This window comes from Ctenopharyngodon idella, chromosome 18, assembly GCF_019924925.1.
Source record: "Ctenopharyngodon idella isolate HZGC_01 chromosome 18, HZGC01, whole genome shotgun sequence".
Classification (NCBI taxonomy): Eukaryota; Metazoa; Chordata; class Actinopteri; order Cypriniformes; family Xenocyprididae; genus Ctenopharyngodon; species Ctenopharyngodon idella.
This window is the reverse complement of record NC_067237.1, coordinates 1,515,670-1,540,980: the sequence shown is the minus strand read 5'-3', so window position 1 is coordinate 1,540,980 and position 25,311 is coordinate 1,515,670. Positions and strand designations below refer to the sequence as shown.

The 25,311-nt window shown below is 37.3% G+C and overlaps 1 protein-coding gene across 1 annotated transcript in view; it reads right to left on the bottom strand.

The window, feature by feature from the left end:
* Positions 1-25,311, bottom strand: part of si:cabz01090165.1 (uncharacterized protein LOC100333421 homolog) — a 163,242-nt gene that overhangs the window by 62,063 nt on the left and 75,868 nt on the right. The window contains exon 2 of the mRNA XM_051869624.1: positions 9,665-9,795. Within this exon, the coding sequence (XP_051725584.1) occupies positions 9,665-9,711 (47 nt within the window). The 5' untranslated portion in view covers positions 9,712-9,795. The remainder of the gene's footprint in view (positions 1-9,664; positions 9,796-25,311) is intronic.

Here is a 25,311-nt window from a genome sequence, read left to right as displayed (position 1 = left end):
ACTGTGGTCATAAAGGGATGGATATGGTCAGCAACTATACTCAGGTAGGCTGTGGCAATCAATGCTCAATTGGTACTAAGGTGCCCAAAGTGCGCCAAGAAAATATATAACACACCATTACACCATCAGCAGCCTGAACTGCTGATACAAGACAGGATGAATCCATGCTTTCATGTTGGTTACACCAAATTCTGACCTGACCATCTGAACGTGGCAGCAGAAATCAAGACTCATCAGACCAGGCAACGTTTTTCCAATCTTCTATTGTCCAGTTTTGGTGAGTCCGTGTGCCTCAGTTTGCCGTTCTCAGCTGACAGGCGTGTCACCGGTGTATCTTCTGCTGCTGTAGCTCATCTGCTTCAAGGTTGGACATGTTGTGTGTTCAGAGATGCTCTTCTGTAGACCTCGATTGTAACGATGGTTATTTGAGTTACTGTTGCCTTTCTATCAGCTGAAACAGTCTGGCCATTCTCCTCTGACCTCTGGCATCAACAAGGCATTTTCGCTTACTGGATATTTTCTCTTTTTCGGACCATTCTCTGTAAACCCTAGAGATGTTTGTGCATGGAAATCCAAGTATATCAGCAGTTTCTGAAATACTCAGACCAGACCGTCTGCCACCAACAACCATGACACATTCAAAGTCACTTAAATCACCTTTATTCCCCATTCTGATGCTCAGTTTGAATATATACACACATATATGAGTGTGTTTCCAACATTTCTGTTATGAACGAAAAATAATAGAACATGATGCATAAATGTGGGCCAGTCAAGAGCAAAGCTCCCTTCATTCAGAAAGTGTATTAGGTGAGTGGGTAGGTAAATATGTGTGTCAGACAGTACAGAAACACCAAAAAAATTCAAATCACAATCTTTAAAGTGAGATATCTGTCAGACTGTACTGTCAGACGCTGAACAGCGAGGGGTCCTCCTACTCAATCCAGTCAATCGTGATTTTTAGGGTTGTTGTCATGGTGAGGCTCAGCCACTCTCGTCAAAAGATTCCATGACATCACAATGTTATCCTGCAGCACTGGCCAATCAGAAGGCTGTGAGTGTGAATGTAGGCTGAGGTGGAATCCACCAGCAGGACCATAGAGTACCAGATGGCTGAGGCGTCTGGGAGCTGAGAGCAATCTCTTCTCTTTTTCCCCTCTCAATCCATCTCTCTCCCTCTCTCTCTCTCTCTCTTTAGTCATGTCTACTACAGCGTAAGATTCAGCTTTTTTTATAAACATATGGGCATGATATTCTTATTTAAATGCAATATGTGCAACACAAGTTATTCATTAAAGGGTTGATCCCCACCAGCCACACAAACCCTATACTTTCTGAGCAACAGATACTACAGCTGTAATATAGTGTTTATAATCAGTTCGATTTAAAATACATATTTTAGATGACTTCTCTGATGGATATGAAAGACATTGTAAACAGAAGTGACATGCTCATTCAAACGTAGGCTGTTCAGGTGGATTTTGAATGCAACTTCCAAACAAATTGCACAAAATTTGTATTACTTTTTCTCTATACAATAGAAAATGCATTGTGTTCACTGGCTGTCAAGATCAGTTTGCATAAATAAAAGCATAAATAAATGCATGCATGCATGCATGCATGTATGCATAAATAAATAAATGAAGTTGTGCATGAATGAATGAATGAATGAATGAATGAACTTTCTTTTGCACCACTACATCAGCACAGGCTGGTAAAAAGTGGTTGAGCTATCTGAACTAGACTGCCATAGACTATAATAAACTGAATTAATAATATTATTATTTCTTTATTACTTTCACATCCCATTTCACAACACATACACTTAAAAATACATATTTTAAAAAGAGAAGAAAAAAAAAAAAAAAAAACCCAGAATGGATAAAAAGACTTCATAGATTTGAATGTTTTCTCTGAAGTTATAACAGAAGAAAAGACAGGGTGAGAAAGAGAAAAATTCAAAGGGAAAGAGTTTACAAGAGTGGAAAAACAGTCTGCACCTCCTTTAATAAACCATACGGGTTTAAGAACAGCTCACTGCTCACAAAACTAAATAAAATGAATTAATTTAAAATAAAAGATCAGGATGGAGAAAGACTACATGCAGAAATGTGTTTGCAGCAAATGACCAAATCAGTCAGTATATGAAAACCTCTTGAAGTCAATATTCAACTGCTCAAGATCATTAATCATCATTAAATTGATAAACATTGGTAAACAAGTGCATGGTCCACAGAAACACTTCATTAGTAAAATCACTTTAAAGGGGAAGAAAATTTGCAGCATGTGCCACTAGCATCACCAAACAGAACTGCAATAAACTAAAATTAGTGTTTTCAAACAGGTTTCCCAAACACTCTGCTATTGGTTGGCCAAACACATAGCCCCGCCCCAATCTCTCGCCATTGGCCGGGACGCAAGCACTCTTTCAACAGCAGCCTAGAGCCACGGTGTTTACACTTTTTCAGGTGAATAAACTAGATAGTTGTCGATGCATATTAAACCGGGATAGAAGAAAGTATTTGAACATAAAAAAATATACTCATCACCTTTATATCAATATATCATCTCTGGGGTTGAAACCAACATCACATTACGTAAAGCCCAACACTATTAACGCTGCATAGTGAGATTTAGTAATTGCTCCCACTGGAGTTTTCTAGACTCTTGAAACTCCCTAATAGCTGGAATAGAGCGTGCTTCCATTATTCCCCTGGCTGCAATGATATTTGATGGCACCCAGGAGGACTCATAGACCTGACTATTATCCAATGGTGTCAGCCCATTAGTGTTCGACAGAGAGACGCAGACCAATAACATGCAATAAGAAACAAGAAACTAGGAGATGGGTGGTGGGACATAAAACAGCACTACGATACGGGAGGAGGCTTAATCTGCACACCCACATGTCCCGTCTCATTACGAACATAAAGGTCAGAGAACAATAAAGAGAAACTGAACTGAACCAAGAACTGTCTATAATGAATCTGCATCCATGTTTGCGACAGATGGCCATTGGGATGGATCAAAGCGTTGACTGCGATTGTTCCAACTCTCTCGACTTTGAATTCAGTCAATAAAGGCGGTGCTCTACACGCAAAGCTCTGTGAGATGAACACAACAGACTACAGCTGCAGAATAACCTTTATTGTTATTTATGGGTCTTTTCCTCATGGAAAAAAAATCCAAGCATTCACTGTTGCCAATGAGAAAGCATCCATCATAAAACAAACAATGTGAAACCCCATTCCAAGCATGCATCTTTTTTATTATGCAGTATGTAGGACAAAAAAACAAGCTCTTTTATGAACACATTATGAGGTCCGTGTCCCACTGAGGCTAGGGAAACTCAGTAAGCAAGTGCTTCGTTTATAATCACCAAAACCATAATTGTACCACTCAAGGAACCAAACTACAGCCATTAGGTATAGTCTTCATGGTGTCGCATGCATGAAAAGAATGAGTATGGTCTCAGTCTAGAAGCCCTGAAGACACACAGAGACTATCTTGCTCTTCCAGACACTAACGGCTAATTCATTGAATTATGCTTCCTCCTCAGTAACCAAGGCTGCCCTCCCGGCTTGATCCCCAACTTTCTTTGCAACTGCATAAATGAATTTAAAAACAGGGTGAGATAGAGACCAAGAGAGCGGGATGTGGGGTGGAGGGTTGCAATAAGCCAATGTAAATGGAGTCTGTTGCCACTGGCAGAGGTAAAAGAGACAGGACGAGAGAAGCCGAGACATGCCGCTAGAAGAGGCAGACACACAAACGCATATGCACAGGCCATCACAATGACAGAGCAACGGGATTTCATTAGGATCCAATCCGAATGCCTTTATCTTTGTTTGTCCATTTCCTAATGAGCGCTGTGCCTCAACGGTGCCTGTTCCCATCCTCGCTCCCCTGCACACAGCTGGCACCTCTGGAAGCCCCGAAGCACCTGCTGGTAGTCAATAAGGGCGTCCAGCCACAGACAGAGCTGCCAAATGCCATCTGCCCGACTGACCGAAGCTTAAACATCCTCCTGCCACCACGAGTCTCTTCCAGAACTGCCACTTACAGCCCAAACACGGATCTCTAATGCAGCTGACCCTACAAAACAACTCAGGAAGGTTCAAGAAGAGTGTTTTTTGTGTGTGAATATATGCCCAACAAATGTATAAACGTTATATAAATATTATATGGGCCCACTTTATATTAGTGTTTGTTACACGGCTCTGTGGAATACTTGATTCTGATTGGTCAATCGTGCCATCCAGCAGTATGTTATTCCCTGATAACAACCGCTGAAAACACAGGCTCATCCGGTTTTTGATACACTTGCTAGGAACAGGTTTTCTTCATCAAAGCTTTGCGTTTGGTGAGCTAATAAAATATTACAACTCAGTCAAATCAATATTATGTGTACAGTTATTACGTGGACTCGCTCTCTCGTTTTAAACAAATGCGGCGGCTGCCATTTTGCGACTTTTGTTTTGTACACTGTTGGATTATAAGATAACAAACAGGTACGATTTTATAACAATGAAAATCTCAGATCAATATCTATTATCCCCATAATTATTTATGTGGTGAAATGCTGTTTAATAAGTGGCGTGACTGTACCGTATCCCTTAAATGTCTGTTTAGTTTGAACTTGTCGCGCTAGCAACTGCTCTCTCCGCGGAAGCTTCGCGTTTTAAGATCTAATAAAATATTTCAACTCGGATCAATATTTCGTGTCTAATTATTTACTTATGTGGAAATTAGCCGTGTAATAAGCGGGATAATGTACATCCAGCCGGTTGTTATTGCAGAATAAACCCCTTCAGGCTGATGCAAGACCCTTTAAAAGTAAAGACTTTTATAAGGATACAAACGATTTCTATTTCAAATAAATGCTGTTTGAATTTTAGAAAAATTATATGACAAAAATCTGAAGCAGCACAACTGTTTTCAACATTGATAATAATCATAAATGTTTCTTGAGCAGCAAATCATCATATTAGAATGATTTCTGAAGGATCATGTGACACTGAAGACTGGAGTAATGATGCTGAAAATTCAGCTTTGATCACAGGAATAAATTAAATTTTACACAATATTCACATAGAAAACAGCTATTTTAAATTGTAATAATATTTCACATTTTTCACCAAATAATGCAGCCTTAGTGAACATAAGAGAATAAAACAATCTTACTGACCTCAATTTGAATGGTGTAGGTTTATGGTTAATTGGACTAAACACATTCAAATAGATATATTTACCAATGTCATTATTGTATTTTAATATAGTTTGAACAAAACAAAATAATTAAATAGCTAAAAAACAATATTATTATCTAAAGTAAATTATCTCTTTCAAGGAGCATTAATAGCGTAGATGATTTGAGGCGTTTATCAATTAGAATACATACAGAATGTGTCCAATTTAATCACACATGTTGACCAGTGAAGACGCTCTCTAAACGATGAGCTGTTGTAAAAATATAAATAAAACTGGACATTGAACTGAACATATTCAGCATAACATCTGCCTGGGTGTTTGCTTACAAAACACACACACACAAAATGATTTTCCATTGATAATTAGATGGGGTGTCAGACATAACCCCATGATTTTCATCCTGAGGCTGTGAAAACATTTATTCCACATCAGCAAAAACACATTAATTTTTTTACTGATTCATCAAACGATCACTTTGCAAATATTCAAAATGAGGCAGAATTGCATCCACCAAACAGCTATGTCTCACTTGTTCTCAGCTGTGCCATTTTTCCAAGTTGCAACATCTACACAAATGTCCGGATACATTTACACTTTGCAGGAATCATCTCACTTCCAGGGTTCAAGATCAGTGTCCCTTTGTGAAGGAGGATCTCTCAGGAATCCAAATTCAGATGGCACGGGCTCTCTCACTGTCACCGTTGAATCGATTCGAGCCACCACAGATACGGTGGGGAGTCAAAAGGGTCACGGGCTTCCCTGCGGTATGGCCATTTAGTGCTCTTAAAAATGTCCACTCCCACCAAGATTAAACTAGATCTGCTCAGATATAAAAACCAGAAGGTCTGCGAGCCAACAGAGACCAGACCAGTACAATAATGACTGCACATTTCAGACTACATCTTCCCATTGAGAGCGATCGCTTACAGATGTGTGAGAGATGCTGGGTTTTAATTCAATGTATTTTTAGCACTGTTCCTGCTGTATCGGACACTTGGCTACATGGCCAAAAGTATGTGGACAGCTTCTAATTAACAAGTTTGGCTTTTCAGTTACACTCCTTACAAACAGTCTGCTTAAAATGAAGTGAACAGGCATGAAATCTCCATAGGCAAACAATTTTTGGTAGAATTGAAACCTTTTCTGTTCCAGCATGATAATGCCCTGGTGCACAAAGTGAAGACCATAAAGAAAGGGTTTATTGAGTCTAGTGTGGACTGGACTGGCCTGCATAAAGAGAAGCTTGAGGATGAATTGGAGCACCAACTGTGAACAAGACCTCAACGCTCAACATCATGCCTGACCTCAATGGAGCAAATCTCCACAGCCATCATCTACTGAAACTCTTTCCAGAAGAGTGGAAGCTGTTAAAGCAGCAAAGAGAGGAACAACTCACTATTAATTCCTATAGCTTTGATGCTCTTCATGCTGATCAAAGGCTTTTGAAAGGTTTTTGCTATGCTAAACTGTAACACATCACTGTATTTGATGCCATAATTTGGCCTGAATACAAGTTTGCATGTAGAATAATATTATCAATTTTCCGAGGTCCATCTTTCCAACAAATTCACATAGCGTTTTCTACTACTCGTCCAATGAAGTTTGTACAATCTTCACTAACGCTGCCTTAGATCATCTTCAGACCAAACCTCACAAAATTAACTTGGTGAATTTTTGGTGTTTAACACCATTCTCCTAATATAATCGGTAACACTTTACAATAAGTTCCCATTAGTTAACATTAGATGGTATTTATTAATCTTTGTTAACATTTGTTATTAAAAATACAACTGTTGACAACTATTTAGTTCATGTTAGCTCAGGTCCATTAAATCATATGAACAGATACAGCTTTTGAATGTAATAATGCATTAGTAAATGGTGAAATTAACATTACTGATCAATACTTTAGATCAGGGCTATTCAACTGGCGGCCCGCGGGCCAAGTCCGGCCGGCCAATCATCTTCATCCAGCCCGTGGGCACCCACACCACTGATCCTACCCAAGACTACCAAGCGTATTATATGCACGTATTATATCCCGTATTTCTGTCGGCTGAACCAGCGATACCAATCATTTGTGAATTAATCATTCTTTTGTCTCGATTCTTTCTTTTCTGTGAATTGGCCAAACGCGCTTGCATAACGATCTGAAACGATTTGGATTCGTTCGGACCGCTCTGTTACTGAATCATCTGAAGTTGTTTCTTTGTCAGTAACAACAAATACAGAACAAATAGTGCTGTTTTCAGGTGTTTCACTAGTTTACTTTGAACTACACAGCACGGCCCAGTGGATAACGGAACGAAAGCTTAAAGGAGCTGCGTTTATTCCCGGTCACCATTATTAAACAGCGTTGCGACATCAAGTGAGAAGCGCTTCAATTCGACACACACTTCTCGGTTACAAACCACAACTCACTTGATGATTAAATCGGATGAAACAGCCTCAACATTACCAACAATGAGGAAAACAGGAGAAATGTGCCATGAATGAAGATAGAAGACTTTTAAATCCCAAAATCACCACCCTTACAAACATTTACCATGAATGATCTGTAGTAATTTACCATGGTTTGTGGAAATGTGAAATATTGTATACCATGTTGTGGCCATTTATATTGCAATATATTTATTAGGTGGGTAGGGGAATATATAATTAATTTCTTTGTGAAGGTGTGTATAGTTTTAACCTGCATTTAGGCGTTTTTTTTAGGCCTATATAACGTATAATAATATAATATCATTTGACAGTGGTAGTAGTGAGTAGCCACGTATAGTTTTACCTGTGGTTACCAAGTCTCACTGTCAGGGTATTTTCATTTAAGCCTATATTAATTATAGATAAAATAATTCTTACCAATAAGACACTTTTTGATTTGATAATGCAGCCCTCGAATGAAACTGCTTGAATAGCCCTGCTTTAGATGTTAACAAATGGAACCTTATTGTAAAGTATTACCTTCCTATATGCATGAATAACTTCCGCAATAATATAATCCAGCTGGAAAACTTCCAGTTAAATATCATTTGTTGGTGTGTCGAGCATCAATAGTGTGATACTTAGTTTATAATCAGAATATAGTCACTGAAATAGTCAGGCTTAGCATTAATTTAGTTATTCAAACGTACACTGTCAGAAAAAAAAAAAAAAAAAAAAGGTACACCGCTGTCACTGGGGCAGTACCCTAAGGTACAAAAGGGAAAAGGTACCGATATGTACTTTTAAAGTACTAATATGTACCATTTAGGGGTAAGTAAGGTACAAAGATGTACCTTTTCACTTTTGTACCTTAGGGTACTGCCCCAGTGACAGCGGTGTACCTTTTTTCTGACAGTGTAGGATGACATAAAACATAAATAAATAAAGACGTACCTCAGTGTTCCTCCTCGGCAAAATTCAATTCGACCATCAGTTTTCACACTTTTGTGTGATTCATTGAATAAAATGTGAGTTTTCACAGTGTGCTGAAATCACTGAGTTTGCGCTGCACTGACTGAGAGCGCAGTGCTCGCTATCTGTGAGAAAAGTTATTGTTTTTCATGAGATTTTGTGAGTACTTCATACATCACCTTGACAAAATGTATTTTTAAACCTAGTGATTTTATAATGTTTAATATTTATTCAAAAGTGTAACTGAGTGAAAAACTATTACAAGAAATTGCTAATATGAGCCAATAAATGGTCTTCTGCTCCCATCTGATGGTTATAGTGGTAATTAATGTCTGTTTTATTTGTAAATAAAAGTGTTTTCTATCAAATGTTGGATTTCGTACATCTTGAAACGTTCGGTTTTACAAATGGGGACAATCTCAGAAGGATGAACAAATAATGTTTTTGATCATCATACTAAAATATAAAATGTTGGGTGTGCGTGTCTAATTACAGACACTGTGTTTCTTATTCAAACTTTCGCATTAGCTTCATCTATATTGCAATTAATAAAACTGGTTTATTGGCAAGTGTGATAATTGCATTAAAATATAAATACAACATTAAAAAGTCAACCATTGATGGTTTTGTGTCGATGTACAGTGAGTACAGAACAGTTCACCTGAAATGCCCAAGCTGTTTTAACAAAATCCAGGAAGTAACTGTGCATATGGTCCGTTCATCTGTGCATATTGACACAAATTTTTGAACGCATCAGTGCCACAATACCCTGATAATCCCATGCATGATGCCAAAAGGTACAAAGACATAAATACTGGTAAATCTACTTATAGTCCTTGAACTACTTTTCATTCTGTCACCAAAGGGAGTGACATGACCAAACAAATCTGCTCCATCTTACAATGGGCGTGCCGTTGGGGTTCAGCCGCATAATTGCTGCCTGCAGCTAAATTTGCCATTGCTTTCCCTCATGGGTAAAGCGCACACATCCAGGAACAGACCTGTGAATAAGACTGAATATCAGCATGGCATCACAACAGCACGACAGGACTTCACTGACCTTCTGAGAGGTTGACCCAGCATTCTGAAGACCTTCTGCCCGTCCATGTTCTCCTCTCTTCAGGGTGTGATGGCTCCAAGCTACTGAGATACGGCAGTCATTGAGTCATTGGCTGTGATACACCAATCTATCTGTGGGAAAGAGAGAAAGAACCAATACAGATGAAGACAAAATGACTGTCAAGGCACTTGAGCAGCGTTTCAGGTTCTCTTATATTTACACAGCTAAGGGTAATTGATTACATTCAAGACAAAAACACTGACTGAGTGCAGAGACACTCTGTCTTATTGCTAAGTGGAGCCCAGTGTTGAGAAACGGTGATTGTTCTTCATTCATCAGCTTTTGAGAGACAAATGTGCTAGATAAATGACAGGCTTCCCTTGGCTTTACACGGAGATTCTCGAGTCGAAGTGGTTCCGAATTACAGAGTGGTAATTTTTCTTTTGGCCACTGTGTAATTGGCATGTTTTGGTGCTAATGGTGGAGTTACCATGTTCAGGAGAGACCAAATTACCATTCATTATTGCTGAATAACACAAACAGAGAGTAAAGCGCCACGCTTTTCTACAATGAATGGATATGTACTGGGTGAACTGGTAAAATTGGCTGTAATTAAAAAAAAAAAAAAAAAAAAAACATCTAAAGCTAAAGCTGCACTATCATGACAAAAATCATAATTGTCAATTATTTCCTTTGATACTGTAATCACTCTTGTGTTCACATAACAGAATTTGCATATAAATTAGGGCTGTAAATTTAACATGTTAATTTAGTGTTATTAATTATTTATTAAAAATAAAGCGTTTCAAAATTAATGCAATTAATCTTGTTCTTCTGACTCATTTGTAAATTCTTAGGGATAAAAAAATCTACATGGAGTAGAATAGAAACAGAACGTAGAGTAGGCATGAAAATAAAACTCCCTTTAAAAGTTTGTGTAGGCAAGATTTTTTTTTTTTTTTTGAATACTTTTATTCATCAAGGACATATTAAATTGAACAAAAGTGACAGTAAAGACATTTATAATGTTATAAAAGATTTCTATTTCAAATAAATGCTGTTCTTTAAAACTTTCTATTCATTAAAGTATCCTGAAAAATAAAATGTATCACAGTTTTCACAAAAATATGAAAATATGAATGATTTCTGAAGGATCATGTGACACTGAAGACTGGAGTAATGATGCTGAAAATTCAGCTTTGATCACAGGAATATATTTACATAGAAAACAGTTCTTTTAAATTGTAATAATATTACTGTTTTTACTGTAATTTTGATCATATAAATGCCTTGGTGAGAGCAAGAGACATGATATGGGAATAAACAAATTATCTTTAATTAGAAGGGTTTCAGCTGCAAATATTGATATATGTGATTATTTGTGATTAATGAATTGCCATATCATGTAATTAATCCGATTAAAAGTTTTAATTGTTTGAAAGCTCTAATTAAACAATGAGTAAATCTAAACAGTAACCTTCACATTGGCCCTCTGGGCTGCGCAAGAAACACAATTCTAATTATGCCCAGAAAGTGAGCAACACGACGATACAACTGCGCTCGCAACCATTAAAATCACTGAAGCTGTCACTGCAAGTTTACACAGTTTGAGCCCTGCAGTTCAGCGTGAGTTCACCGAGTTCTGGACTCGCAAATGCTCCCCTTAAAATCAACATAGCTGTCTCTGCTGCAGATAAATATCTCATTTACACCTCGCTATATTGGCTGTTAAACCGACTGCACTGCAAGCGAGCGGCACGACATGTAACAAATCCAAAATAATTCCATATTACCAATGGTTCATTTCTCTTTGGGTCTAAAGCATCAGGTCATGTTCCGTCAGCACTCAGTTTCACGTGCCATCGCGGACTGAAATGAACATACAGTAATACACGGATGTGTGGATCAGATTGCTTATAACTGCCTCATTATGGACCAGATGTTATGAATCATGGTAAACATAGACTATTTTAAAACACCTCTGATTGGTCATTACATTTATGTGCATGACTGACGTGTCTGTGATTAGTTACAAAGCTCAAAATTATTTGCAAAACTCCACAAATTATGATTACATGGGCAGATTATTGACTAATACAGACAAATTTTCATGTGGACAGTCCATCCAAAGGCACAGCAAATATTAAGATGTTTTATGAAAGAAATCTGTAACAGGCAGTGAAGGAAAATGTGCATTTGAATATTCCCTATTGAGGGGTATTATTCTTTTTTCCCAAGGAAATATGCTTTCATTAAAGCCAATGGGAGCTGTTGGGTCACATTGGCAAATCTGCACTGCTTGACTGCAATTGTGTAAGCCTTGAAATTCAAAAGCTGAAGCAAAATCCCCTTTGAGCACCTCAGGGATTGGAGCTGAGGAGATGAGAAACCTTCAAAAATCACTTCATTTGCCATTTCTATCAGAGTCTGGCTTCCTGACCTTTGGATAAAAATGCAGAAACGCTCTCTTGTACACTTATATTCAATTGTCTAATGTGTAGAGAGTTACTGAATTGCAATCAAAGCATGACATAAAAGTAATGACCAGAACATACAATTTCGTTTCAAGGATGTACTAGCAGCATAGACAATTATGTTGGGTTAATTATACAGGATTTTTTTCACATATATACTGTTCAAATGTGAGTATTTAAAACAAAGACAAACACAACTATGGGTTTGGTTATATAACTGGTTGCTTTTCTGGTTGTATTTCCTTCAAACATCCTTGGTTTTCTTTCCCGTCATTAGATCTGCAGATTGCAAATGAGTCACATCTAAGAAAATGCCAAACTTTCATCAGACGCAGCTACTGAGCTGAGAAGCGACACTTTACAGCAGTATATCCGCGTAGACACTAGCATATATGTGCACACATACACACTTGTTCATGGCATTGCTCAACTTCTCAGGCATGACATCAAGGAATCGCTTCGTATAAAATCTTTCCATTCCGATAAAAGCGAAACGCTCGTCCAAGTAAGTCCAATCTGGCAACCTGAGCGGAGGAAGGCGAGTGTATGAGAGGCGCGATCGGCATCAGCGCACTTCTCTATTTCAAACAGGCCTGCTGTCGACGCTTTTTACAACAAGCATGCGTCAGATCTCTCCCCAAACATGTTGTTAACAATCTACTTCTCAAGCATTCTTCTGTGATTTATATAATGTAACATGTAAGGACACAATATTTATTTCACTGCTTTTACCCAAAGCAACTTGCAAATGAGGAATGCTTGTGCAGGTGGATATCACAAAGCATTGTGAAGCAAACATTATACATTGCACACAAAACACATTTAAAAAACAAACAAAAAAAAAAACACTAGTCTCACCAACCATCTGATGCAAGACATTTTACAAGGTATCAGCTTAAAATAATGATTTTTGATATATATAGCAAGTTAATGTGCTTCAGTTTGACCATTTTAATGTATTTCTGGCACTCAGAGAGGTATGCTGTCTAGTTTTAGTGTTATTTGTTCTTCAGCTGTTTGAAAAGTTAGCCACATTTGGTTTTCGACCGTTGAAAATGGGTAAAATTCAACAATTTGAACATGGAGTCGCATTGGGATCCCCATATCTATGAGATTGAACCATATTTGGCCTTAAAATTGAAGATTATAAAAGAAAAGATTATTAAGAATAAGAATCTACAAGGATTTTAATATAACTTTCATACTTTTTGAGTGACAGGCATGCAAACTTTGGAAAAAATAATATTTATGGCACTCAGACAGGTATGTTCTACGTAATTGAGCTGATAAAATGAGGTACATTACTTGTTTCAATATTATTTGTTCTTCAGATATTCCTGCTTTTAAAGAAAAAAGTATCAACTATGTGCATAGTGACCCACATTTGGTTTTTGACCACTGAAAATGTGTACAATTGACCAATTTACTCATAGAGCCACATTGAGATCCCCATATCTCTGGAAACGAACCATGTTGAGCATTCAAAATTAAGACACTAAAAGAAAAGTTTGTTAAGAACCAGAATCTAAAAGGATATTTAATACTTCTTGAGTTACAGGCATGCAAACTTCGGGCAAAAAACACAAGAAGTGCTTTTTGCCATTTCTGAACTGTCACTGTTGGCATATAATGAAACAAAGACTGTGAAAGTCAATTTTGACCCCCCTCTACAAAATAGTGGATTACTCAGTAAATATACATATTGATATTTTGGCTTTCATCACTATTTATGTTTATCTTTATTAAATATTAACAATTCAAACATTTAAGCTGAGAAAGTTTCTGAAATTTGATTGATTTGACACAGAATGACCCTATTCTAAATTATAATAATATGTCATAATATTACTGTTTTTATTGTATTGCTGATCAAATAAATGCAGCATTTTGAGCAGAAGAGACTTTTGAATATTCTTATTGTGGTATAATCTATTACAGATAAACTTACACTAATCAGCATCTAAAGACAAAATGATTGGTTGCTTCAGAGGGTCTCGTCCTGTCTTTCATGTGATTATAATTTATGCCGAGAGTCAAACACTACGGGTGAAATGACCCATAATCTCAGCGGTCCAGTTCATACTGTATCACGTCATGTCATCTGGATCCTCCGAACATTCATTTGCTGCTAATGAGGTTGCGATAATGGATGTGTAAATGTGTTGGAAAGACCCCTTATCTATGATGTCAGCCATTTCCCTCTGCTTTCTCATTTCTAACACTTCAGAAGGAAAATCCTAAACGAATTGCATGTTTGATTGGCATGGAAGCAGCAGCCTCTTTAGCTGAGATACGGTTCACATGCAAATAAGGCCGAAGTCAGGCAGGAGTTTGCAGGATTTGTGACCTGAGACACTGAAGCAGCTGTCCGGTCCACAGTAACAAGCCCTGCGAGATGAAGGAAGATGGGAGGGAGGGAGGGAGGAGAAATAGCGAGAGATAGATGAGAGAAAGAAATCTGAGAGTGAAGGACATTGAGAGCGACTGCTATATCAAACTGCATTTACAGTTTCAAAAGTTACAGTTTGAAAGTTGCATCTGACCACAATCGCAAACCCACATCACTGTGGGCAAAGCCCTGATTAAATCACAGCGCATTATAATAAACATGCAAACACTCCAAACCCTTTTATACAACAACCTCCCGCCAGAGATCACTTTTTTAATGACTAATTAAGTCAACAAACACAAGGAGAGCTCCATGACAAACTCACTGGTTTGCTCTTTATTGAAGCTCTTTGGAAATAAAATGACACTCCTTATCAGCTGCTCTCAACTGATGCAACTCAAAAAATGAGTCGCACGTCGGTTCTGAAAGAACAGGAGGGGAGAAAACAACAACGCTCATACCAATAAATAATCATGTATTTAGGATGGCAAAATAAACAGGCTTTTAAAAGGGAGGTGAAAATGCTTCCAATATCATGTTTGGATGTCAACAGCTGTGCAGCCAATTAAACGCTACCGTTTTCTCACTTAGTAAAGGCTTGGATGATGCCAACATGGGCAGATTATGTGATGTGCCCTCATCTTAAATGTATATTTCTCCCTCAGTTTATTTTTTTCTTAGCTTATTTGCTTGTTTTAAAGGGGGCATATCATAAAAATCTGACTTTATTTTTCCGTTTAAGTGCTATAATCAGGTCCCCGGTGCAAAAGGACAACCCAGTAACTTTGTTTTGGCAAGCCTTTATCTGTAAGCATGTGAAAAAACAAGCCGCTCAGATTTTGCTCCCCTTGTGACGTAGGAAGGGGATCTTATTATAATTTTACGGCCCCTTAATCTGCATGTTTTCACCCACGGCACCGCCATTTTGTTTTCACAGATGACAACGGTGTACCAGTTCTAAGGCCATGTCAAAGCATGCTAACTCTTCTGTCGTTGTCTGCACAGACGAGCAAAGAACAATATTTAGAGTCTCGTTAGCTTGGATAGCTTGCAAGTTGACCCTGGCAAGCTCGATTGCTAAAAAAGGAGCGTTTCTGTCCAAGTGATATTTTGGAAAAAATATTAGACCATTCACAGCATTTGATAGCAATCATAAACGTTAGTCTGGTGTGTATGGCTCTGTTTGGCAAACAGGTTTGCTATGTATAGTGGGCGTCCATGCGGGTTTTGCACAAAAGACGGCACATGCTAATCGATGAGTTGAATCAACTCCACAGCAACTACATAAATTTATCCACTAACCATTCAGAAACGTCCAGTTTCATTCTAAAAGTTGTAACTTCTTCCTGAGTCTCTCCATCAGTGTCGACTCCGGTTTGAACAATGTAAGGCTGAACACCGTTACTGACAATCCTAATTTTGGCTGCGTGAGATTCTCCAGCTTTGTTGTTGTTGAGCGACCGAAGCACGAGCTGTTAAAGCTCCGCCCTCTTCTGGAAAGGGGGCGGGAGCAGCAGCTCATTTGCATTTAAAGGGACACACACAAAAACGGAGTGTTTTTGCTCACACCAAAATAGGGGCAAATTTGACAAGTTATAATAAATGATCTGTGGGCTATTTTGAGCTGAAACTTCACAGACACATTCTGGAGACACCAGAGACTTATATTACATCTTGTGAAAAAAGGCATTATAGGTCCCCTTTAAAGGTATAGTTCACCCAAAATTTTAAATTCTGTCATCATTTTCTCACCCCCTAATGTCATTCCAAACATATACGACTTTCTTTCTTCTGTGAAACAAAATATATTTTGAGAAGTGTTCTTAAAAATATCATCTTTTGTGTTGTGAAAATCATACAGGTTTGTAACGAGATGAAAGTAAGTAAACAATGACAATTTTCATTTCATTTTGTGGGTGAACTCTCCTTTTAAAACCTCAATAAATATTGGTCTGTTTACTGTATATATATGTTCCAGTGGGGTAAACACATAGTAAACTTACAAAACATATAAATATATTCTCTGAAAACAAGTCTTATACAGTATGTTAGCACCATTACACATAAAGAAACTATTTCAGCATAGATTCCCTGTCACCACAGATTTAAAGATGTGGGATCGGAGGGGGAAGGGTGTCTGTCTAATACAGTTTATTTCTCTTTAATGGAGTTAAAAGTATCGAAGGTTCTCACAAATGCACGCTGCAATTCACTACTGCATTCAACAAAGTGCACTAATATATTATACATGGTTTTATGCACTCACAATACATTTACATTTATGCAGACGCTTTTATCCAAAGCTGCTTACATTGCTTTCAGTTTATGCAACCAAACACATGACCTTGGCACCACGCTCTACTCTTAATGTTAGACAAATAAACGGATTGTTTTGTATCTGTAATTTAATGCACACATAAATACAGAGCCATTTGCATTTGCAAAATGTTACTTTTTTGAGACATTATTAAAGGATGTGACTCAAACAAGCGACAGTCCCAAATTTCTATAAACCAAACTCTTGCATAATCACTAAAATAATTCCAGTGCTACCAATGCTAACTTTGTTTTCCATCATGTGCATACGTATCTGAACATCTCAAAAAATGTGCTTAGTTTTTCATGACCATTTGGCACAAAAACAAATATCAAGCGGCCGAATGTTTGTGCACAGCTGGCTGATTTTCTGAGTTATTGTGCAAAACACCAGGAAGCTCAAATTTCCAGGTATGAGAGGTAAACAGAATCATTCAGCGCCAAACTCAAGTACTAATGTTACACCTGTGGTTTGTTCGAATGAGACAGACAGATCTGCAGCCTGTTTTCTTTGTCAACTAAAGCTTGTATCGATTACAATGCTGTATATATGGCGTGCTTTAGATTTTAGTTGGTATAAAGATGAAACACTGAGATCTCAACTGGGTTTCCATTAGAGTCAGAGCTCTTCCACTCTTTTGCTCTTGCTCTTTCTGTTCTGAGACATCTTTTGTACCATCTCCTTGATACAGTCCTTCAGCAGGCCTTTCATTTTGCATTAAATTATAGAAAGACCTAGACAACAGAATAAAGAGAAAGCAAGAGGTAAGCGAACATAATCGAGGAACAAAATAAAAAGTGCTTCTGTGCTGAGGTTGGGTCTGGTTAGTGTATTTTGACGGGTGAATTATGTGCCGTTTGTGTCAGGAATCTAGTGTCACCTTTGCATTTACTGCTTGATTCCAGCGTCTGATATCAAACTACTGCCAACGGAGAGATCAGATGTGTTCAGACTACTGCCAAATGAAACTCTAGCAAGAGAGAGACCAGTAATCAAATACAACAGATCAAACTCAGTAAGCAGAGAACTGTTGAGGCACTCTCTGAATTTATATCTGCACTGCAGAGATCTTTCATTTGACCATACCCAGCTAACAAAAGTATGTTCTAAGAACATTGAGTTATGAAAACTTTATTTCTGAATGCTCTTGGAATGTTCAAAACATCCAGATTTTTAAATGTTTAAAAATATTCTGCAGACATTAAGAATTTTAACATTCTGCAAACATAATTGGAATGTTAAATTTAAAAATGTTAGATGAACGTCCAATTAAAACATTTCAGAAAAAAAACTTTGACCAAGCGTTCTGGAAGAACGTTTGTTCATAACTGAGAGAACCTTGCCAGAACGTCTTTGAACATTCCCTGTTAGCTGGCTGCACTGTAAACCCTAATGCTCAAAATAATTAATTGATTTGAGTAGGGTAAACTTAAATTAAACACATTAGTTCAATCAAATCAACTTTTATGAGTATATAGAACTTTCTTTTACTTTTGAGCTCATAACACTGACACATTTTAAATAATCAAAACTGTTTCATTGTTTTGAGTTGCATTAACCTGTTTCTGTTAATTTAGAAAAACTTAAAATTCACTAAAACTGGGCTGAGATTTCTATTTCCCAGCATGCTTTGCTATGACACTCGAAAGGGAGAGTAAATACTACAATTAAGTGTTATATTATGATTTTTTTGTGCAAGATTAATGTTAAGTGGGAGATTTAGTAGTGTTTAATGTTTTGCAATACTAATTTAAAAGAGTGTGTGTGTGTGTGTGTGTTACCAGAATACTTGTTGTGTTTCAAAAAAAAAAAAAGACTTTTCTGGCAGTTTGATACACAATCTGAACCACTGATTCGAAAAGATTCGTAAAGCTTCGAAGCTTCATGAAGCTGTGTTTTGAAATCGACCATAGATATCGTTGAATGAAGTCATTATTTTGTTTTTTTTTGGCACACAAAAAGTATTCTCGTCACTTCATAACATTAAGGTTGAACCACTGTAGTCACATGAACTGTTTTAAATATAACTTTAGTACCTTTCTGGGAGTTTGAAAGTGTAAATTAACTTGCTTTCAATGGAGGCCTCACTGAGCCATCGGATTTTATCAAAAATATCTTAATTGGTGTTTGAAGATGAACGAAGGTCTTACGGGTGTGGAACGACATGAGGGTGAATAATTAATGACAGAATTACATTTTTGGGTGAACTAACCCTTTAAACGCATGAGCTAGCTTAATCAAATATTTTAAGTTAAGAGCAATTAACATGTATGAGTACAAAATAAAAATCTGCCAGTTCTGATCACTTAAACTTTGAATTCCTTAACAAAAAAAAATGATGTAACTGATTGCCTCAAATTTTTGGAGTTTTGCCAACTTATTCAGGTTTACAGTGTAGTTTAAACAAGGAACCATCATCAAATTTCATTCATCTTTTGTGTGAAGACTTATTTTACAATCAAATCTTAAAAGAGAAAATATCAACTGAAAAAAAAAAAAAAAAAAAAAAAGGAACAGTCCAAAACTCAAGACAAACACAGAACACATTGAAAATGTTAAGCTATAAGAAAGAAATTGCTATGAACTGAATCTAAATATACTCTTAAAGATAAAATAAACAAAATCTTAAGTAAGTAATGCAACTTTTAATAAGTTATCAATGAGATCTAGACCTCATTTGAGTTGTAAATTACTCAAAAAGCACAATAATCTAGGCAAAACATTAAAAGATTTAGGTCAGATATTTCTTAACAGTCATGAAAAAAGTCCTCCACCAAACAACAGATAAAATCGAGAAAAACAAGGTTGTGGAATGGACTCTGTGATCATTTTAATGAAATCAATCTATAGTTTGGACCCCGACCGAGCGGGTGTTTGTAGTGGTGGGTGTTTATGAAAGATTTTATGACAGAGAGCAGGAGATAAATCAGCGTATTGACCTCCTGGAGTGATCCAGCCCGCATGCAGAACATTTGCCAAAAGTTTATAATCTTCAAAAGAAGAGCCAGGGCCTTGAAAACTAGACACCTTCACTGGCAAACATGCCCCGAAGCCTTCTTTATATTATCAGTATCATAAATGAAAAAGCAGTACCCTGGGAAACTTTGATGTAAGTATGAATGCACTAAAGTTGAACATCATCAAAGCAATTTGTGCCATTTAAAGTTAGACCATAAAATAAACATTTCATGTAAACCTTGATGGAATTTTTTTGACATTTCCTGTTCATGCTCTCCATGAAAAAGCAAGATGAACTGTCTACATTAGAAGGAAGGAAAAAAAAACACCCAACGGGTTCACAGAAACTACTGTAAAAGTTCAGAGAAACACAAACCAACTCATGCATAGCAAAATTAGGCCAATTCCCATTTTACAAATCTTCATCCTGAGCATGCATCTCTAAGCGTGTCTGATATTCGGAGCAGTAAAAATCCAGAATGTTGCCAAAAATCAATCTCCTGTGGCAGACCATCAGTGCAAATCTAATAGCAGAACATACATGCATGGCTTTAGCAATAATGAATCCTTATAAATAAAGAGAGAGGAAGACTCTTGAATGCTGGATGACTCAAGGCTGCTGGAGTAGCCGACGTAAATCTCAAGTGGGACACTCCAGTGGAAATGAATTCCAGTGCGGAGAGCTTCCACTGCCTTCTCCAACATAACACTTTCACTTTAAGTGCTTGTGAAGTTCCACCATACGATATTGTTCCCGTCCCCTGATCCCTGCAATGTACTATGTGAAAATGCACAAGTGTGGATTGATTTGAAAATATCTTCTGGTTGAAAGGAAAGGACAGGGGAAGAAAAGGCAAGCTGAATGAAGGGCAGTGATGGACTGGGACACACGGATGGAAAAAGGGGAAGACTGTGGAAGCATTAGTGAAAATGTTAGAAAGAAAAGTAATGATTCTGGTTCTGATTTTAGAACCAAAGTGATAGTTTACTCAAAAATAAAACTTCAACACAAAAAGAAGAAATTTAGAAAAAGATGTCAGTTTTTTTTTTTTCATGTCAATGAAGAACAGTGTTGTTTTGGACCCCACTGAATTTATGTGTATGGGCAAAAACAGTTGAAACATTATTTAAATAATCTTTTTTTTTTATTATTATTATTATTAATATTATTAATATTTTGCATATAAGAAATACAGCCATATTCTGTAGGTTTGGAGTTCATTTTTGGAAAATTATTTCAATTTTAATTTTTTGCAGTCAAGAATCGCTCAGTTCAATTCTGAGGAATGCAACCCGATAAGTACTTGCAAGTAATTATTCAGTACTTGTATGATTGTACGTTTTATAGATAAAACTTAAAGGATTAGTTCACTTTCAAATGAAAATTAGCCCAAGCTTTAAGGTCTTTGCACACTGAGTCCGAAATTCGCGTCCGGAATTTTCGCACGTTAAAAAATAAATACGACCTCACGTTGTGTCAATCACGTTTACACACTGCCTCCAAAACTTTCGTCCGTCATATAAAAATTCGGATCAGGTTCGATTTTCTGCGTTTTTCGCATATGTGGCACACATTTTGAGAGACGTTTTGACAATTCAGAGCCACCGTACAAGCGAACGTCAAAATCCCGAATGCCATCTGACAAGTTGATCCACCGTCGTCTACAGCACAAAGCAGTAGCACTGAATGACAAACAAAGTGCGGAATAAAAGAGACAGAATATAAAGACGGATTGTGCCAGTATCGCTAGCAAAGCATCAAACTGAGCCACTGACATCCAGAAGTAAACTTTGAAACTCTCGGGATAATCCCGCAGCTCCTTGATGAGGTGGAACTCTCCTTCCTCTCTACGCAATTTCAGGATTGGATGGACTCAATACTTCCTCTTTCTTTTTCTCTTTTTAAGAAGAGCGAGGACAACTAAATCATGCTCACTGCTTGAAGGCTTCATTTTGTATTGTTTTGCGAATTTTTTTCGCAACGGATTAATACGAATCGGACTCAGTGTGCAAGATCTCTGTACATAACGAATTTTTAGGAACACAAATACGAAAAAACGCATGCGAAAATTTTGGACTCAGTGTGCAAAGGCCTTTACTCACCCTGAAGCCATCTTAGGTTTATATGACTTTCTTCTTTTTGATAAACACAATCGGATAAATATTAATAAATATCATGATGCATCCAAGCTTTATAATGGCAGTGAACAGGGTTCATGAGTATGAGCTGAAGAAAGTGCATCCATCCATCATAAACATTCTCCACATGGCTCTGGGGGGTTAATAAAGTCCTTCTGAAGCGAATCGATGTGTTTGTGTAAATAAAATATGCATATTTAACAAGTTATGAAGTAAAATATCTAGCCTCCGCCAGACTGCCTTCTGTATTCAAGTTACGAAGACAGAGTAAACTGGCGTCGCATCAGTTATACTTTTTCCGTAAGTTGAATAGGGAAGGCGTAGGACTTGTTAAATATGGATTTTTTTTACACAAACGCATCGCTTCACTTCAGAAGGCCTTTATTAACCCCCCGGAGCTGTGTGGAGTACGTTTATGATGGATGGATGCGCTTTCTTCAGCTCATACTCGTGAACCCTGTTCACTGCCATTATAAAGCTCGGATGCGACAGGATATTTATTAATATTTATCTGATTGTGTTCATCAAAAAGAAGAGAGTCATATACACCTAGGATGGCTTCAGGGTGAGTAAAGCTTGCGCTAATTTTCATTTGAAAGTGAACTAATCCTTTAACAATGAAGGTCCACCCTTAAACCTGACCCGTGCATGCAAAAACGTGCCAATGAGATTGTACGAATTCAACACCAATTCAACCAAATCGTAAAAAGCTCAGTGAAGTGCTGGATTCAAACAGTATTCACTCTGCATCAGCATACTTTTTCATTTCTAGGTGATTCTTAACTATTTCCCCGTAAACGTTTTCTAAAAAAGTTGCCATCCAGCGCCAGCATTTTTGATAATTTTCACAAAACTTTCATGGGCCCCTGAATATTTTGTTGTATGAATATATGAACATACAATATATCAAAAGAAAGAACAAAGCCTCTGCTTCAGAGGGGAAAAAAAAAAAAAAAAACCTCTTCATGGGTTCAGCATTTGATTTTAGTTATGTTTTGAGTTTTGATATATGCTGTTTAATGTTTGATGACCACGTTAGCTTACTTGATGGTAAAAGACTTCTATCCGCCTCTTCCAGTTTACGCAGATCTACTTCTTCACTTGTTGTTGGATCCAGAGATCCTGTACTCTTTTAGAAGATCCGTAACAGTGCCCCCTACTGTATAACAGGGGATTGCAGGAAAAACTCAATGGCGGGAAAAGAGTTAAAAGTAAAGTATTGAATTCAGTTGAGTTCAGATTCTTCCTTAAAAGCTGATGGCATTTATTAAAGTCTTGACATTATAACTAATAATACAGGACAACTTGACCTTGGAAATATCTTTTTTTCAATTATGTAAAACAAAGTGACAAACATGCTTTTTAAAATATATAATTAAATAATTATTTTGTTTAGCTTTTTGTTTTAGCTTTTAGACATTGCATTAATGCTGAACCCATGAAAACATAATGAGTAAAAAAAATAAATAAATAACTGAAAATGTCATAGAAGAGGTATATCAGATGAAGGTCACAAGAGATTTTTCAGGCACTTTGCAAATGCAAATAATTTACAAAAACATGTGCGAAACAAGAGAGTCCATCCATTTCATATTACTGAATAACATTTTATAGAATGATGCTTTTAATAATGGCCTTTTAAAATCTTTTTCATTACTGCGAAGTCAAAATACATGTGTCACCATACTTTGAGAATGACTCTTCAATGGAAAGATGGCATGTTTCTTATATACATTTTAAGAAAAAAATACAACTCTGAAGCAGAATAGAGTGAGCGAACTGGTTCTTATTTCAAAATTGTTTCACCTCCACCACTTTAGAGCCTTTATGTTCACAGCACATTTTATCAGTGATGGCCGAGGCCTGAGGACAAAGGACGGGCATCAAACGCAGAGGCACCGTGGACTGAGAATTTCACAGTGTGACCTGCACTCTATAAAAGCAGCCCTCTCCGATCACACACTGAGTCTGGGACTCTGCGACAGAGAGTTAAGCAGATTGATGGATAGATAAATGGGAAATGGGAGAGGAAAAAATGTTCAGGGGGCAAAAGAAGCGGCCTTTTGCACAGTAGGCAGGGAGCAAAATATGGCTGAATCCAGTGAAGAGTTCACATCGTCTCTCACAAATTGTTTCTGTGGTCATCAATGCATGCTAAGGGCTTGCTGCAATGAAAGTGGGCCATGTGACACCTATTGATGGGCGCTTTCGAAACACGGCTTCATGGAGCTTTGAAACCTTTTGATTCGAATCAGTGGTTAGGAACGCGTATAAAACTGCCAAAGTCACGTGATTTCAGTAAATGAGGCTGTACAAAATAGCATAGAGTACATGAATTACCCATAGCAGATCTATACAGGTGGAGCTGGGGAAGGTGGAGGGTTTCTGAAATCGCACTGCATTGCTACAGCAAATTCTGACCAAGTATCTGAAGGTTAAGCAGCGAGCTCAGCAGTTTATGAATTTATTTCTGTTAACAGGAAACAGAAAGACAAAAGACAACTGAAACACAAGGGTATATATATACACAGGATAACAAGAGGCTAACAAGGAACAGGTGTGGGTAATTAATCAATATGTAGACTAACATGGGTAACTATAGAAATAAAATGGCAGCTATGGAAACAAAGGCAAACAGGAACTAAACACAAGAAGAGAAATAGCAAAAGAAAAGGAACAGAAATACACTTCAAAATAAAAATCCTAGAACACAGAACACTCAAAAAACATGGGAAATTGTAACAAACAACATCTTTCTTACAATGTCTAATTATACATTAGGGGTTTAACTGATACAACCACATATTTCCATCCTCCACCACTGTCATTTGTTCCTGACTGCTGTGCCAGAGGCTTAATGTCTGTAATCATGTGGCCATATCCATTTATGTCTTCTGATGTTATGAATGACCTCCAAAATAAGAGAGAGCAGATTTGAACAGGAGTTCAATCAGTCTTTTATTGTCAGCCAAACATCGAGTTGTCACCCTGCTGCAAAGCTACAGTACAAGTCTTTTTTTGTGATTTCTAGCTGGTCAAAGCTCATTATTAGGTACTCCAAGTCCACATGAGTGCAGTTTTCCTTCTTGAGTTGACGCAGAATGTCAAAGGCCTTGTCCTTTTCTATAAAATAGTCAATGGACACTATGCACAATCGCTTCGCATTTAGCCTCAGTGGCCACTGCAACTTCCAGTGCAGAGCAGTATATGGAAATTGAGAGAAAATAAAGTGTTACACAACAGGACAACGCAATATTGATACGATCTTCACACTAAAGGTATTTAAAGCTTCTGGAACTCATTACAAAAATGATATATTTCAATATAATACACTAAAATGCTATTAAATGTTTGCTACTATCACAGTTTG